Source organism: Cnephaeus nilssonii (assembly GCF_951640355.1).
Source record: "Cnephaeus nilssonii genome assembly, chromosome: 2".
NCBI classification, from domain to species: domain Eukaryota; kingdom Metazoa; phylum Chordata; class Mammalia; order Chiroptera; family Vespertilionidae; genus Cnephaeus; species Cnephaeus nilssonii.
The window spans coordinates 14,145,431-14,163,587 of NC_137073.1; the positions used below are offsets into that span (position 1 = coordinate 14,145,431).

General features: G+C 46.7%; 1 protein-coding gene across 5 annotated transcripts in view; it reads right to left on the reverse strand.

Annotated features, from left to right (window-relative positions):
- Positions 1-18,157, reverse strand: part of IFT140 (intraflagellar transport 140) — a 92,242-nt gene that overhangs the window by 61,440 nt on the left and 12,645 nt on the right. For all 5 annotated transcript variants that reach the window (XM_079789920.1, XM_079789923.1, XM_079789919.1 and 2 more), the window contains exons 4-12: positions 12,512-12,633; positions 12,187-12,329; positions 10,187-10,362; positions 8,994-9,085; positions 8,392-8,498; positions 7,549-7,694; positions 2,116-2,319; positions 1,906-1,978; positions 825-916 (exon numbers count right to left, since the gene is read on the reverse strand). In XM_079789920.1, coding sequence (XP_079646046.1) covers positions 825-916; positions 1,906-1,978; positions 2,116-2,319; positions 7,549-7,694; positions 8,392-8,498; positions 8,994-9,085; positions 10,187-10,362; positions 12,187-12,329; positions 12,512-12,633 — 1,155 coding nt within the window. The remainder of the gene's footprint in view (positions 1-824; positions 917-1,905; positions 1,979-2,115; positions 2,320-7,548; positions 7,695-8,391; positions 8,499-8,993; positions 9,086-10,186; positions 10,363-12,186; positions 12,330-12,511; positions 12,634-18,157) is intronic.

An 18,157-nucleotide genomic window follows, 5' to 3' on the forward strand; every position in this document is an offset into this window, starting at 1 on the left:
TGAATTCTCGCTCAGAGCCTCAGAAGGAGCCAACCAGCCCACACCTGGATTTTGGACGTCTGGCTTCCTGGACTGAGAGAGAACAAACTTTTTTTGTTTGCAGCCACGCAGTTTGTGGTAATTTTTCATGGCAGGCTCAGCAAACTAATACAGCATGCCAGCTGCCGGGTTCACACATTCCATGTATGTGGGATGCAGACAGGTAAGGGTTTCTTTTGTTTGTTTGTTTTTATTGATTTTACAGAGAGGAAGGGAGAGGAAGAGAGAGATAGAAACATCAATGATGAGAGAGAATCATAGATCAGCTGCCTCCTGCATGCCCCCTACTGGGGATCGAGCCCAGAACTTGGGCATATGCCCTGACCTCCTAGTTCATGGGTTGATGCTAACCACTGAGCACACTGGCAGGGCAGGTAAGAGTTTCTTCACACCACTGAGAGGGAACAGAATGGTGTTAGTGGTCTGTCACTCGAAGGCATGAATTGCTCCCATCCTAGCCTCTCCCTCAGACACACGCAGACAAAGGCCTGTCCAAAGATATTATGTCCTAAACGAACGGCTCCTTCGCCCCCAAGATGCACAGCAAACATTGCCTTGCATTCCACAATCCCATGTACTCAAGGTCCAGTAATGTAATCCTGCCTACTGATTTCTGAAGTCACAACAGTTACAGATGGAGCAGCTATCCCAGAGTCCAGTCTTACAAGCCAAGCTCCTGATCTGTCTGGATGAAACCAATGTGCAGGCTCTGGCTTGACCTGGAGATAAGTTTGCCCTAATTGTCTTCATCATCAGAGCCCACTCGTTCTGCAGCAGCAATTTACCTGCCAGGTTCGAACTTGAACTCGATTTGGCTCCACCGTGTAAACGTTTTCCTCGTGCATCGCTAACACTGGAGACTCACACAGAAAGGTGCCTAAAATGAAAGATAAACATGACAGCAATAGCTAAATATTTCATGCTTCCTCAGAGTTTAAGAAGCATTTTCATACACGTTCCCTAATTCGCCCCTGACCTCGTAATAGTTTTGTGAGGGATGTGTTTTTTGCATGCTGCAGGTGAGGAAAGCGAGGCTCCGAGGGACAGAGCCAAGCTGGCAGGGACAGCTTGTGCAGGCTCCAGGCCTGGTGTGGAAACTCAGTGCTGGGCCCTGCACCACGCATCAGTGGTGTCTCTTCTCCCTCCTGGCAGCACAGCACCTATGATGGCACAATGGTTTAAGCAAGTGTCTGCTTAACTGATGTGGAACTTTGGAGGCCACAAGCACTGGTCTCTGGACTAGTTTCTAGACAGGTTCTTATCTAGTTGGGGAGATGATTACACACACAAGACAAAATAAGGCAGCCTGGTGAAACAGAGAGCTGGCGAGATTGACGGGACATAGAGAGCTGTTTCAGAGTGACGAAGCCTCTCTGAGGATCCATCCTGACATTTGCAGACAGAGGCTGGCCTTGGTCAAGATGCGGTGTGGCTCAGTGGTTGAGTATTGTTCTGGGCACACTGCTCTGTGCGGTCTGGAACCAGTTCAGAAGTCGGGTGTGTAGCAACTCCCTCGCCTGGGCAGCACTGTGATATGTGCCCGTGCAGCCTTATTTCTGAGTTGTTTTACTGTCCTGGAGCCTGAGAGGGCTTGCTGGCCCCGGATCCAGCTGCGCTTCTCAACCACCTTGATGGGCTTCGACAGGGTGAGGCACAGGAGGCCTGAGAGCCCTGGCAGCTCCGGGCCAGAGCTGCATCACTGACTCTGGAAACACAGGCTTGAGGACTGATGTGAGAGTCTCACGGCCCTGTGCCAGCCCTCTGCCCATACCACGGCACCAGCACATCCCACCCCATTCGACGGTGAGCAAATAAAGCATGGTGCTGTGTGTCCTTTCTGCTGGGGTGGGGGCGGGGGATTCCTACCTGCATTTCGTAATATGGCTCCAGAAGGCTCAAAGATCACCACGTGTTTTCCATTCCAGACAGCGACAGCATCCTGAAAAGGATCATGGAAATGAAAAGGCAGCCTGCCATCTGGGCCCCTTACCATCCTGAATGACCCTACAACTGACCCGGTCTTTTGTCTACATTGAAGACCCCCAACCAGCCCCCCCAGGTCAGCCTCGCAGGTACCTTGGTGATGAACACTCCGCTGATGTGCATGTCTGTGCGCAGGTTGTATGTCAACCCCGTGGACAGGAAAGACACGTTGAGTAAGCTTGGGGAAATCTGCACCACGGCCGCCTGCTGGTGGAAGTGCGAGGACATGGCCTGCGCGCTGAGGATCACCACGGCGCTCGTGTTGTTCACTGCCAGAAGGTTCTTCCTGGAACCCCACTTCATTTCCACGTTGGAGAGAAAGAACCAAAAGTGTGAACAGAGGAGAGATACAGTCAGGAAAATATTATACATACGAGGATTCATAAACAATTTCTCAGCACTATTTCTTCTTGTTAAAAAATTTGTAAAATGTTATAAGTGTAAAATGTGTACTTTGTAGAAAAATTTTAGAATACTGATACTCAGAATTGTGATGAAGCTGGTAACTACCTATATGGCTGTTTTAGCTCGTGTCTGTTCTCACTGGTTGAACATCTACAATCTACTTTTCGTTTTTTTAAAATGTTTTTGTTGATTTTAGGGAGATGAAGGGAGAGAAAGAGAGAGAAACATCGGTGTGAGAGAGAAATATTGATCAGTTGCCTTTTGCACGCACCTCACCGGGGATCAAACTTACAACCTGGGTATGTGTCCTGACTGGGAATCAAACCAGCAATCTTTTGGTGCTCAGAAAAATACTCAACCACTGAGCAACACTGGCCAGGGCTACAATTTACCTTTCTGATGTTAATTTAGAGGTGCTTACTTTTTAAAATTCAGAGCAAACCTAACATAACATATTAAATTATCCAGCTTTCCTCTGATATAAAATGGCACATTTATAATTTCATATTAAACTTCCAATCTATACAAATCTGTTTCTGGATTTCCTACTCCATTCCACTGATATATTTATCTACTCCTGATTAACCACTGTTGTTGTTTTTTACAATTTTTATTTATTGATTTGAGAGAGACATACACACACACACACACACACACACAGAGAGAGAGAGAGAGAGAGAGAGAGAGAGAGAGAGAGAAACGATTTTTTGTTCCACTTATTGACGCATTCATTGGTTGCTTCTTTTCATTAGTTGCTTCTTGTATGTGCCCTGACGTGGGATCAAACCCACTACCTTGGCAAATCGGGACAACACTCTAACCAACTGACGCATCGGGCCAGTGCCATAACCATTGTTTTAATTGCTAAAGTTTGAGATATATTCTGGTATATTATACAGAAATGTTCAGATTGTTTATACTTTTTTTTCTTGGCTATCTGCTCTCTTAGATGAGTTAAGAATTACTGTGTTGAATTCTCCCAGGAAAAAAAAGTCATTATTTTTACTGTGTATACATGTCATTTGTAGATTTATTTGGGAAGAAATGACACTTTTACAAGATTGAGGCTTCTCTTTGAGAAACATGACATATCTAACATTTACTGTTTTCTTTTATGTCCTTTAGGAAGGTTAGTGTGGCTCATTCTATTATTTTACCTTTATCCTTACTTGAGGATATGTTTTTATTGATTTTAGAGAGGAAGCGGGGCGGGGGGGGGGGGGGGAGATTGATTGGTTGCCTCCCATATGCACCCCGACTGGGGATAAAACTCTCAACCTAGGTATGTGCCCTGACCAAGAATTGAGCCTGCAACTATTTGGTGTATGGGACGATGCTCCTACCAACTGAGCCACCTGACCAGGGCTCATTCTATTATTTTAAATGGCATTTCTTTCATTACTAGTGAGGTTACACATTTTTCATGTATTCTACTAACTACTCTTAGGTAAATTAGCTCCACCATTTTTCCCATTAAAGCTCTCAATATTTTTTTTTTAAGAGTACGTTTATTAAAGTTGGGGACAGTGAAACAAAAAAGGGCTTAGGATAGAAAAACAACAGGAGAGGGCCTAGGTGGTGCTCTGCCTTGGCTCTCTAGATACGTTATAGGAAAGAAGTGAGCCACACTGAGCTGTGTGGACTCACCAGGGATGAGCTGCTGCTGCTGGTTGCTCCCCTGGATACAAATCTCATGGGATTTAGGAGAAAAAAGCAAAGGTGCATGCCCGAGAAGGAAGAAAGGTGTGGGTATGCTCCAAAGAGGAGCACACTTAATATTTTCCTTATAAATGTCAGTTTTCTTCATGTCCTTTATTCTAAGACTAGAGGCCCGATGCATGAATTCGTGCACCAGTGGGGTCCCTCGGCCTGGCCTGCGGGATCAGACCGAAATCAGCTCTCCAACATTCCCTGAGGGGTCCCAGATTACGAGAGGGCACAGGCTAGGCTGAGGACCCCACAGGTGCACAATAGGGGCTGGGGAGGGACACAGGAGGTTGGCCAGCTGGGGAGGGACCATGGGAGGGCTCCAGGGCATGTCTGGCCTGTCTTACTCAGTCCTGATTGGCCAGACCCCAGCAGCAAGCTAACCTACTGGTTGGAGATTCTGCCTCCTGGTGGTCAGTGCACGTCACAGCTAGCGGTTGAGTGGTCTTAGCACATCATTAGCATATTATGCTTTGATTGGTTGAACGGATGACCAGACAACCAGACACTTAGCATATTAGTCTTTTATTATATAGGATATCACTAAAGGTAAGCCATAAGTTAAAACAATAGCTGTGTAAAGATTTCCTCCTCCCACAGAAAAGTAAAAGCAACAAAAGAGTTGCATGCAACTTTATATTAAAATAAAGAAAACAATATGCATTGAGAATGGGGAAATACAGTGTTTTAGAGCTCAGATTTTCCTTCAATTCTAGTTTTGTTCTCCATTGCCCAGTTTGAAATAAGTTTTTATGTACTCAAGCTTGTTAATCTTTGCTTTGCAACTACTTTTATTACTTCAAATCTGAGAAAGTTATGTTTTCTCTACAGATCTGACAATATTCTATGCTATTTTTAGCCAGTTAGTCTGTCCTAATTTGTAAAATATTTAACTTGTTAATATTTAACTTGTTAATTCATTTTTATATATGGCCTGAGAGGAGGATCTGAAAGTAATTTCCCAAAATTGCTAAAGGGTATCCCTACACTATTTACTACATAAGTTTTTCCTTTCCAGATTCGTATAGAATTAAAGACATTTTAACTTAAGAGATTTACATAGAGCAGATTTTTAAAAATATATATTTCTTTAAATATATTTTATTGATTTTTTACAGAGAGGAAGGGAGAGGGATAGAGAGTTAGAAACATCGATGAGAGAGAAACATTGATCAGCTGCCTCCTGCACGCCCCCTACTGGGGATGTGCCCACAACCAAGGTACATGCCCTTGACCGGAATCGAACCTGGGACCCTTCAGTCCACAGGCCGACATTCTATCCACTGAGCCAAACCCGCTAGGGCTTTTAAAATATATTTTTATTGATTTCAGAGAGGAAGGGAGAGGGAGAGATAGATAGAAACATCAATGATGAGAGATGTCTGCAGGCCAATGCTCTATCCACTGAGCCAAACCAGCTATGGCTACACAGAGCAGATCTTAGAGACAACTTCCAGGATGGCAGGGTGAAGAGCCCAGAGGATATACAGGCATAAATGGCAAAAATTAAAAAAAAAATCGAATTCTCTGGAAACTGGGCATAAAGCAAATGAAGACGCATTTATCCAAGAGAGTCTAGCCCAACCGGAGTGGCTCAGTTGGTTGAGTGTCATCCTGTGCACCAAAAGGTTGCTGCTTTGATTCCCGGTCAGGGCACATACCTGGGTTGCAGGTTTGATTCCTGGTCTCTCTCTCTCGGTCTCTCTCTCTCGGTCTCTCTCTCTCTCTCTCTCTCTCTCTCTCTCTCTCTCTCTCTCATTGAAAAATAAAAATAAAAAGTAAAAGAAAGAACATTTACTAATCCTGGTAAGAACAGTACAGTCTGTGACACCTGAGCCACTCTGCTCCCCTCCTCCTGTCCTCCAGCTCAGCATGACTGAAGCCCCACTTGAGTGGTAAGATAGGGCCCCCTCTCCTCCAGTTCCCAGATGAGGGCTACAGCATGTCCCTGGTAGAGGCTAACCACCAGCATTTCTTGTCCCCTGGGCTCTGTGTGTAGAAGCTAATTCCAGGTGAGGGGGTAAGAGGGTGGGGGCTCTCTCCTTCTACCAGCCCCTGCTCACAGGCATGGTAGTCTGAGAAGATCGGGCTCCCAAACCCTGGCCCCTGCTTGCTCCCAGGGTAAAGGCTCCATGCTGGGAGAGGCAATCTGAGAAGACCAGAGGCTACTGTGCCCGGCTCCATGCTCATACAGCAGGGTGTTTTTTGAGAGTAGCTATCCCCACTCTCAACCTCTGGAGAACTAAGATTTTTTTCCCCCAAGGTAGAGGCTGTCCACAACATGGACACGATATTTAAACTAAAATGTCTAGCTCACAACAAAAAAATCAAGTGCCATGCAAAACAGAAGACTATAACTCACACACAAGAAAAAAATGCAGGCAACAGAAACTGCCCCCGAGGACCCAGGTGTTGCACTTAAAGACTCCAAAGTAGCCATTACAAATATATTCAAAGAACTAAAGAAATCAGGCTTAAAGAAGTAAAGGAAGATGTGATTCAATGTCTCACCAAACAGAGACTATCAATAAAGAGACTGATATGATCAAAAAAGAAGCAAATGCCCACTAGAAATTAAAACCTATGTCAACACAAAAACTTGTATATAAATGTTCACAGCAGCATTATTAATAACAGTCCAAAAGTAGAAACAACCCAAATGTCCGTCACTGGGTGAAAGGATAACAAGGTATGGTCTATTCAGACAGCGGACTATTAGTTGGCCATAAAAAGGAATGAAATACTGACACATGCTACAGTGTGGATGAACCTAGAAAATGTAATGCTCAGTGAAAGAATCTCATATCCATGCATATTGTGGGTGATTCCACTGAAGTGTCCAGAACAGGCAAATCCACAGAGACAGAAGGTAGATTAGTGGTTGCATAGGGCTAGGGCAGTGGTCAGCAAACTCATTAGTCAACAGAGCGGCAAACCGAGGCTCGCGAGCCGTATGTGGCTCGAGCCACAGTTTGCCGACCACTGGGCTAGGGGAAGGGGAAATGGGGAGTGACTGCTAATGGGTATGAGATTTCTTTCTGGGATGATGAAACTGTTTTAAAATGTATTGTGATGATTGAAAAACTCTGAATATACTAAAAACCACCTGGTATGTTATGTATCCCAATAAAGCTATTTTAACAGAGATAGATAGATAGATAGATAGATAGATAGATAGATAGATAGATAGATAGATAGACAGACAAAGAGATGATAAAGAGATGGGTAGGGAAAGTAAATATAGATTACTACAGATCCACAATTCCTTTTCTGCAATTCTGAACTCCAAAAGGCCTTCATTTTTATATATTCTTTTAAACTGAATAACTTACAATGATAGGTACAAAGTCAATTACTTCCTTCACTTTTGTAGGGCACAAAATGAGTGTATCTGACGCCCTGGTGGAGTTGTACCTTTATCTGAGTGATGTTCCCTTCGAGCTCAGTAGGGGTTTGAAGGGTCCACATGTCTTTGCCCTCCACTCCCCAGCTGCTATGGGGGCCTGGCACTTTTTTCCACATGGCTACTCGCCCTTTATCAGTGCCCGCTGCCAGGAGACCTACAGGTAAAAACCGAGTGCACAGTCATTGACTTGAAAAGGGATTAGAACAGCAGCAAGCTCCCTTCTCTGACCACCCTCTCTGAAATGTCAGTCCGTCAGCCCTCTGCGCAGCAGCTCTCCAGCCCTCGCCTGCTGTATCTTCCTTCGCAGGAACTGGTGACTACCTGGCGATACAGTGAGTGCATGTGCGCATGTGATTGGTGGGGGTACTGATGCTCGTTCTTCTTTTTCCCCGTGAGAGCGGAGGCCTATCTGCCTGTCAACCTGCGTCTGCAATGCCAGAACAGCACTTAGCACTCAGCAGGCACGAAATAAATGCCACTCTGGCTCATCTCCTATCCTGTCTTCTCTGTGTGTACACTTATACACATACATACATACATACATTTACATACACGTATGTATATATATTTCTAAAGTTTCCCACACGGTCTTTTTCTTGGGGTTTGGGAGAGATTGGAGATCAACTGCAGACAACCAGGTTGGTCACACTTTTGAACAAACTCTTGACCTTCTTGTGGGATAAAAAGCATTACTGTTTCTTTCTCATACTTGACTGATTTTACTCAAATGACTTGCCATAGTTATAACCGAGTTGCCAGTCTTTAAAGAGCCACCATCATCATTTTGCAGCCAAAGAGCAAAGCAGGAGGTTGGTTCTCTTTCTCCCTTATGCCAGCCCGAGAAATCTCACCTTTGATTTTACAGTAAGAAACGCAGTTTATGTTCTCTCCTTTTTCAAAACCGAACTTCTCCTCTGGGCTCAGTACGTAATTCTCTCCTCCTTCTAAATCCCAGAATCTACAAGGGAAGGAACAATGCTCACTAAGGACACTGCCAGTGCTCTGCGGGGCTTGTCCAACGTGCTGAGCGAGCGGTAAAAATCAGGACGAAGTCATGGCCCATTGGACTGTGCCATGACGAGCAGGCCGTCATCACATTTAGATCTGCTTTGTACCCTGTTCGTCATCAAAGGGAGCAGCTATTAATAAAACAGGGTGCATGTGTGACACCAGGTCACAATGAGAACAAACTGCAACCACATGCCCCCAGGAGAACCGCCAGTATCGTGTGGAACTACAGCAGCGAGAAGCAGGAGCTCACAAAAACCAGGCAGAGGGACTCCACGGGCAGACAGGACAGTCCCACCCTGGCGTGGGGCGGGGATGCCTGGGTCTCCAATGTGCTCTGTTCTTGGATCTCGGGGCTGTTACCTGGGTGTGTCCAATTTGTGGAAATTCATCACAATTTGAGACTGACTTTTCATCCCACAATCACCGTAGCGTCAAGTCTCACCTGAGGGCTGCTTCCCCGATGGCGGTCACCAGAAGGCTGCCTTCAATCAAAGCGATGTCTGCCTGGTGACCCGTTTTCCCGCTCAGCTTTACCTGAATAAGGAAAAGTAACCCGAAATAAGCATGTCCTTTTGCTGAGACTGCGTGTCCCTGCCTGTGAGCCTGGACTCTCTGGTCTGCGGTGACTTCCTGGAGACTCAGCAATAATGGAAGTGCGAGGTGAATATGAACACTTGGAGAGGCATGCCCAGCTTTCCAGGACGCGCAGCCAGAGCTGACAGCTACTCTTGCGCACTAAGTGGTTAATAACAGTGGCTGCCGGCGCACGGCACATAGCCCATTTCCAGAGTGACCACCAAGCTGAGCCAAGGTCAGGACTGCCGTGCCCTCCAAGGCAGGCATCACACCTGTTTTGCAGTGGCTCAGGGGGGATTTGAACCCAGGTCCACGTGATTCAGTGACCATGTTTTCAACTGCTGTGCTAGAAGATACATAAATGATCAAATACTGACTTATAAAAAATCAATCCATTCCATAATCTATGAGATTCTTTAGGGGAAGTTCAGAGTTCTCCAAGGAACATGGAGTCCTCGGCTATAAACCAAGAAACTAGCAGGAGGGCAGCGATGAGCAGCACCTGACAGGACAGGGGTGTCCTCCTGGCGCTGAGGGCCCGGGGCTGATGCCACGAGGCACCTTCAAGGACATCAAGGGATGTCTCAGTAGCCACAGTGAAACACCTGCTGAGGGATGTACATCCCTCAGGTGAACAATGTGCCCGTGTGCCCGGGGGCAGCTGGGACAGATGCACGTGGGGGGAAATCCCCAAGGCTCTCAGTGGTGAGTGAGCCCCTCCAGGCCTTTTCTGCACAGCCAGGAAGCAGGGTGATGCCCTCCCCACAATTCCATGGTGGAGGCCGAACGGGCTGCTGCAAAGTGAGCGGTCATTCTCTCACCCGGGTCTGTAGGCTGCGGTGAAGCAATCATGGAGGGCGCAGCCTGACTCACCTTGTCTGTCCCGACGCCAGAAAAATCTCCTTCACTCTCAGTTCCCCCACCTGAACGGGAGGTCGTGTAACACATCATGGTACTAACCAGCTCTGTGAGTGGCCGTGGAACAGATTTGCTAAGGAACTGGAAAGGGTGATTTATCAGGTCAGGAGAAGCCAGCCTGAGCCCTGCCCCTCTGCCCACCTTCATCACTTCTTCTGCTCTGCCCTCAGGAGTCACCGAGTACAGGGACAGCAGCAGGTTCTCCGTGACCACCACCAGCGCCTCCCTCTTCTCCAGGTAGAAGAGTGTTTGGATGGAGCTGTCTGTGGACGCCAACTGAGTGGTCTTGCCTTTCTCGTCCACGTAGTGCACCGTCCCTGAGGGCAAAGGGGACCATCACTGGCAGCCATTTCTATGTACTTAAGGGTGCATTCTCAAAATAAACATCTTCATTATAAAAATCTGCCAAGAAAATATTTCAGAAACATCTGCATATGACCTCCTCAGGCTGCCATCTCTGAAATAAGTTCAGCCTTGACTCCTGATGCCTCAGCCATCACTGCCTCCACCAAACTAACCTCGGAGGATTCGAACTTTCACACTGGTGACCGCCCGACTCTGCAGCCTTGAAACGCTTTGTTCATCCTGGTCCCCTAACATGCGGTGCCCACCTGTCACCCATGCACTGAGGCCCGAGGTTGTGACCTGCCCTACCCCTAGGTCTGTCCCTCCGTCCCGGGCATGGTTGGTTGGCTGGTTTGCCCTAAGCCGCAGGGCCTCTCCAGCCTGGAACCCCTCCTTCTCCTCCCACCCTGAGCGTGCCAGTCCCTTGCCCACCGCCTGGTTTCTCTCCCAGCTTCTGAGCTTGGCAGGTGGAACCTCCTGCGAGTTCTCCGGGATCCAATTCATTGCTGCTGATCTCTGGAGCCTCCTCACCCGGTCTCCCCTCATCTTATTCCTAAGAGATAACTTGTTTCTTATTAAACTGAAAAGTTCAACGTTCTCTAGAGGCTAATTGCAACAATAACGAGCATCTACTCAGCACATATTTGTGGCAGGCTAGATGATAAGCACTGACATGTGTATTAACTCCACTAATGTTTCCGGCGAGCTCTCCCAGCAGGTACTCTTACTATCACTGTCTCCGTTTTATACACTAGGAAGCTGAGGCACACAGATATGAGATAATCTGCCTTTGAAGCCCAAGTTACCGAGTGGAAGGAAGAGCTGACACCCACTGCACAACCCTCTTCCAGTTGCCAACATCTCTCCCTTCATGCATCTCTTTCCACACCATCTTTTCAACTCTTCCTAAGGGGGCCCTGCACTAGCATCTCCCCTCCCTGCACCCCCATGGCACTGTGCCCACTCTGTGTCCCTTCTGTGACCTCCCTGAATTCCCTCAGCGCTGTCTCTTTATCCCCTAAATGTAAGGTATCTTAAAAGCCCCAGCCCCTTCCAGCTCTCATCCTCTCTCTTCTCCCGGTCATGCTGGCACAGCCTCCTTGAACTTCACCGCCTTGTGCGAGCCTCATTTCCTCGGCCTCTTTCTCACAGCAGACACACACTTATGAACATCTCATGTGAACATAAGGACTCTAGTTTTCTCTTAACTTCATATTGCATTTATCAGCTGTCACTGGGGCAGCCTGTCTCACTATTTACACTAAGGAGGAGTTGTGTTCAAATCACTTAATGTGGGTCCCACTAATGAAGGCTGGCTGGTGACTGCAGGCTGGAAACAACACCCACCCATCCTGCCTGGCCTATGTGGCTCAGTGGTTGAGTGTCGACCCATGAACCAGGAGGTCATGGTTGGATCCCTGGTCAGGGAACGTGCCCAAGTTTTGGGCTCAATCCCCAGTAGGGGGCATGCAGAAGGCAGCCGATCAATGATTCTCTCTCATCATTGATGTTTCTATCTCTCTGTCCCTCTTCCTTCCTCTCTGAAATCAATAAAAATGTTTTTGAAAACCCTTCAAATACAAGTAAAGCTCAATTTGTCTCTAATCAGAACCAAGTGAAGCCATTCTTTGAATACTGGATAAATAACTGCAAAAAGCTGGCTAATGCGTCACTCTAAGATCGGCACACAGACAGCCCATTGTTTTATGCAGAAACACCATCTATTTGCTTTATATCCTTATCAGACACCCCTAAAAAGGCTTCAGTGTCCTAGAATCCCAAACTAAGCTTCTTACCATCCATCAAGCTGACAAAGAATGACAGTCCCTCTTGAGATCCCATTTTCAAGAAACTTCCAAAGCCACTTTTCCTCCAGTTAAACATGTCCAGGGCTTTCTCATCGCCGCTCACGGCTGCCTTTGCCAACTGAACGAGGTCCCTGAAAGCAAATACGACCCAGAAAGTCATGGTTCCTTGTTACTCCTCATAGGAAGGTGCTGTCACTACAGATGCTGAGAGCGGCTCATTGCTATGATCCCTCCGGTGTGTCAGGAGGAGTCATATCTCTGCCCACCCCCCAAAGGATTTAAACTCAAGGCCACTCTGGAAGCTCATACTCACTCGCCAGGAGGGGGGAGCCGGAAGATGCAGTGAGTCAGGTGTTTTCCGTATTCGTGTTTCAGCAGGGGCGTCCCTTGTACTCGGCCCCTTTGATCCAACCTCCATACGAGCAGGACACCAAGCTGGAAAACCCATCATGCAGAGGAAACATTCTTACTGAGTGACTGGTGGAAGGCAAGAGTGACACTGTGCAATAGGACACATGCCTATTTCTCTCTCTCTCTCTTTTTTTAAACAAAACTACACGTGCACCATGACAAATACAAACATTTCAAGTGTTCCGTGAAGAAACCAGAAACTTTTCCATGTACCCCCTCCATCCTTACTCCCTGGAGATAACAACTATCACATTTTTAGTTGTTAAAACAAACTTTTAATTTAGAATAGATTCAGATTTGTGAAACAGTTGTGAAAACAGTTCCAATAAATTTCATATCCCCACCTAATTACTCCTATTATTAGATCTTACATTAGTGTGGTACAGTCCTCAGATTAATAAGCCAATATTGATACATTATATTAACCAAAGCCTTTACTCAATTTCTTTAGTTCCTCCCTAATGTCCTCCCAGTCCCAGGATCCCAGCAGGACCATGTGATGTTTGGTCTCCTTAGGCTCCTCTGGGGTGAGACCATATTTCAGACTCTCCTGTTTTTGATGATCTTGACAGTTTTGAGGTCTATTAAGGGATGGTATGGAATGTCCCTCCACTGAGATTAGTCGATTTTTCTCGTTGTTGACTGGGGTTGTAGGTTGTGGGAGAAGACCACAGATATAAAGTGCTCCTCTCAGCACATCGGGTCATGTGTCATGCCATCAACATGACTTGTCTCTGTGACACTGACTCGGATCTTCTGGCTGAGGTCACGTTTGTCAGGTGTCTCCACTGTGCAGGTCTTCCCCCCACCCCCTCTATCCTGTACTGTTTGGGTTATAATCTAATACTATTTTATTTATTTTCTTGCTCCAATTCTTCCAGCTTCAGGCCATTGGGAGCTCTGTCGGCTCGCTCTGTGAGCACTTCCTTACTTCCTGGCACTACAGATTCTCTAAGCTGACTGTCCTGCTCCAGTCCTAGAATCAGCCATCAAGGAGCCCTGGTTCCCTATGTTGAAGGAACCAATAGAAATCAGGATCTGGGTGCTAGGTGTATTGTATGTTCAATTTAAACACCATCAAAGTCTCAAATCAACAGCATAGATAAGTGTGAGAGAAGTTCAAGGCGGCAGGGAGGAGACAGCTGCATTGGAACTGGTCTAGGAGGCTCCTCGACCAGGGATGGGAGCTAAGCCTTGCACCTGGCAGTATTTCCATCTGAATCTGTCTGCAAAGCACCTTGGTTTGGATGCCCAGACACTCCTCAAGGCATGTGTTCTGTTCAAGATCAGTGGATGTTTTAGCAAACAGTACACTCTTCCTCCCACCTTGCTTTCAATCAGCATTGATTCCAACATCCCCACATGCTGGGTAAACCACTTTATTATACATAGGAATATGATTTTCCAATAAGGTTGACTTTAAAAGCAAATTATACAGTAAATCTCTAAGAAAAGCTATGGAAGATTGAAAATAGTATGTAACAAATATATATATTTATATATATTGTGAATAGTATGTATTATCACGCCAATTTTTGACTTTGCCAGCTTTATGAAGAATAAATGCATTATTGGTTCCTTTGGTTTCACTTGCATAGTGAAAAAGACAAGGCTAGAAAATGAAAATGTTTCCTTCCCCGGTGGCCCAGCCTCCCCCCTAGAGAACCACACTGTGGAATGCTGTGTGCCTGATGGTGTATGATGTATACATAACACTTATAGAGACGTCCCTTTGCTCTGCCCTTCAAGTGCAATCATCCAGGACTTATTAACATCTAGACTGTTGTTTTGAGGAAGTTGTTCAGAGTCCCTGTACCCCGGGAGCAGTGATTTCATGTGTGATTGCACACCCCTTGTTTTGACAAAAGGATAGATGTAGCCCACCACAATCACGAGTTCAACTTTCACTGACTCCCGAGGAGGCAATGACTCAAACGTGCTTTGTGTCAGGTTCTGGCTAACCGGCTGGAAATGCAGCACAAGGTGGAGATTTAGAGGTGAACTCTGAGATGTCCCATTTGCTTTGTGGCAGCCTGGCTCCTCATCCCAATTCTAAGTGTTTCTTGCACCTCTCACTACTCCTGCAGGGCAATTCTTCGTGTTCAGAGCTTTTTCTTCATTGTCATTCCTTCTGAGTTAGAATTACTTCATTCACCGTAATTTTTATTTTGTTTTTATTTTTATTGATTTCAGAGAGGAAAGGAGAGGGAGAGAGAGAGATAGAAACATCAATGATGGGAGAGAATCATTTATTGGCAGCCTCTTGCATGCCCCTTACTGGGAATCAAGCCTGAAAACGAGGCATGTGCCCTGACCAGTAATGGAACTGTGACCTCCTGATTCATAGGGTGATGCTCAACCACTGAGCCACACTGGTGGGGCTCATCTATACTAATAAAAGGATAATATGCTAATTAGACCAGGAGACCTTCCCGACGTCCTTCCGGACAAAGCCATGGTGGCGGGGCAGAGGCAAAGGTGGTTAGGGGTGATCAGGCCAGGAGGGGAGGGCAGTTGGGGGCGAGCAGGCCGGCAAGGGGGGACAGTTGGGGGCAAGAAGACCAGTGGGGGGGGAAAATTGGGGGCGAGCAGGCAAGCAGGCAGAGTGGTTAGGGGCGATCAGGCAGGCAGGCAGGTGAGCAGTTAGGAGCCAGCGGTCCCAGATTGTGAGAGGGATGTCTGACTGCTGGTTTAGGTCCAATCAGCAGTGGGACATCCCCCGAGGGGTCCCAGATTGGAGAGGGTGCAGGCCAGGCTGAGGGACCCCTCCCTCTCGTGCACAAATTTCGTGCACCAGGCCACTAGTTTACTATAATTTTATACAGTAAGGCTCTAAAGAAAAGTTACCCCCCCCCAAAAAAAAGAAAAGAAAAACAAAAGAAAAGTTACCCCAAAGATGAGAAATTAGTCCTATTTGTGAAGAGCAAGAGTTGAATATATTAAGGAACTGATGTGAAGTTAATAGTGTTCTAGATTCGATTGTTGTCGACATACTGTCACTTCAAAGAACAGGTCATCCTGCTAGGCTCTCTAATAGTTTATGATGACAACAGGAACTGACTTGCTCTTTGTCATGTGTAGATTTACTGGATCCTACATTTGGCTCAGTGAAAGCATACAGGGAAATAAGACCTAGCCCACATGACATTCTCTCCACTTCTTTTTTTTTTTTTAAATATATTTTATTGATTTTTTTTTTTACAGAGAGGAAGGGAGAGGGATAGAGAGCTAGAAACATTGATGAGAGAGAATCATCGGCCAGCTGCCTCCTGCACACCCCCTACCAGGGATGTGCCCGCAGCCAATGTACATGCCCTTGACCGGAATCGAACCTGGGACCTTTCAGTCCGCAGACCGATGCTCTATCCATTGAGCCAAACCAGTTTTGGCTCTCTCCACTTCTTTACTGATGGAACTGCTAATAGACATTTCACAGATCTGCCCAGTGTCCCTTTCCTAGGGACCTCACCACCTCCCTGGCCACTGCTGACTACTGCACATGTATGTGGGCACTTGGCCAGAGCTGAATTTGGGCCAGAGGAGGAGGGACAGGTGTTCTCTGGGTGGGAACTGAAACGAGAGCAGGTGATTTTGTTTGTTTTCAACAGCTAGAGATTCTCCCTCATGGACAGAATGGGTCAGAGAGAGAGATAACTTCAGCAGGACAGTACACAAAAAGGTACAGAGCTGGCAGACAGCTGTGTCTGTCTGCACCTCACTCTTGGTTCTAGACGGTCACGAAGTCGGGTGTATTCCCATCCCTGGAGACCCTGGCCTCAGATTAAGTGCACCTTCTTGCTTCAGCTAGTCTGGGTTGGTTTCACTGGTAACCAACCTACCTACAGCAGGGTCACTGGTGGAAGAGCCAAGAAGACCCTCAGCCAAGCCTGTGCACTCAGTGGGGCAGCATTCCAAGTGCTTATACATTTGTTATTAATTATTTTCCTGCTTGAGCCATTCATTCATTTATTTTGGGTTAATCCTCACCCAAGTATGTATTTTCCATTGACTTTTAGAGAGGGGGGACGGAGAGGGAGAGAGAAACATCAATGTGAGAGAGACACATCAATTGGTTGCCTCCTGCACATGCACCAACTGGGTCTGGGGATCGAACCTGCAACACAGGTACATGCTCTTGACTGGGAATCGAACCTGAGACCCTTCAGTACTTGGGCCAGCACCAGCTGGGGTGAGCCCATTATTAAATTAAGACCAGCATACTCTAGATTTTTTTTAGAAGGATTAGGTATTTCTGCTCTTAAATATTTTGACTCATAGAACTTGGTCAGCAAACATATCTGAGTTTAGTTCCATGCCTAAGTTAATCTATTTTGTTAGTGGCTTTTTTTTTAAATATAGTCAAAATGAGAATAATGCAATTCAATCATCTTGAAATCTTTTATTCCTACGGGAATTTGCAGAGCATTCCACAGCAGGGAGGTAGGAAAGGTCACCAAGGGAATCAGAATCTGGGGACAGCCATGTCTTTAGGTGGGAATTGAGTAGAAAAATAGAAGAAAAATCAAGAAAAAAGGAACAAGCTAATAGAAGAATGAGCAGTGATATGACCAGAAGAGGAAATGTCAATGGCTCTTGTAAGTGATGCTGATCCTCAATAGCAAGAGAAATGCAAACTAGAACATGACTGAGATGCCGCTTCTCTAGGCAAAATTCTGAATTCGGATACAACACTCTGTGAGAAAGCACATGCTAGTGTGTTGGTGTGAACTGATACAAGCCCCATGGAGGGAGGTTTGGGAATATCCACCAAACCACAGGCGCACATGCCCTAAGGCTCTGCCACCCCACTTCCAGGAATTTCTCTGAACTTCCACATGTGTGAAAGGACAAAAGCATGAGATTAGCCACTGTGTCACTGTCTGTTTAGCAAGACTGGAAGCTACTGAAATGTTTATCAACAATGGCTGGTGAAGCAAATCATATCATGAAGGAAAGGTTAAAAGAAAAGAAGGAAGTTTGCTGTTTACCGATATGGAGAGATCTGCAAGACACAATGGAAAATGAAAAAGACAAGAGACAGAAGAGAAGCACATTATCACTTACTAGAAGCCCGGTGCACGAAATTCGTGCACGGCGGGGGGTTGTCCCTCAGCCCAGCCTGTACCCTCTCCAATCTGGGACTCCTGGAGGGATGTCCGACTGCCCGTTTAGGCCCGATCCTGGTGGGATCGGGCCTAAACGGGCAGTCGGACATCCCTCTCACAATCCAGGACTGCTGGCTCCCAACTGCTTGCCTGCCTGCCTTCCTGATTGCCCCTAACCGCTTCTGCCTGCCAGCCTGATCACCCCCTAACCACTCCGCTGCCAGCCTGGTTGATGCTTAACTGCTCCCCTGCCAGCCTGTTTGCCCCCAACTTCCCTCCTCTGCCGGCCTGGTCACCCCTAACTGCCCTCTCCTGCAGGGTTGATCACCTCCAACTGCCCTCCCTTGCAGGCCTGGTCCCTCACAACTGCCCTCCCCTGCTGGCCATCTTGTAGTGGCCATCTTGTGTCCACATGGGGGCAGGATCTTTGACCACATGGGGGC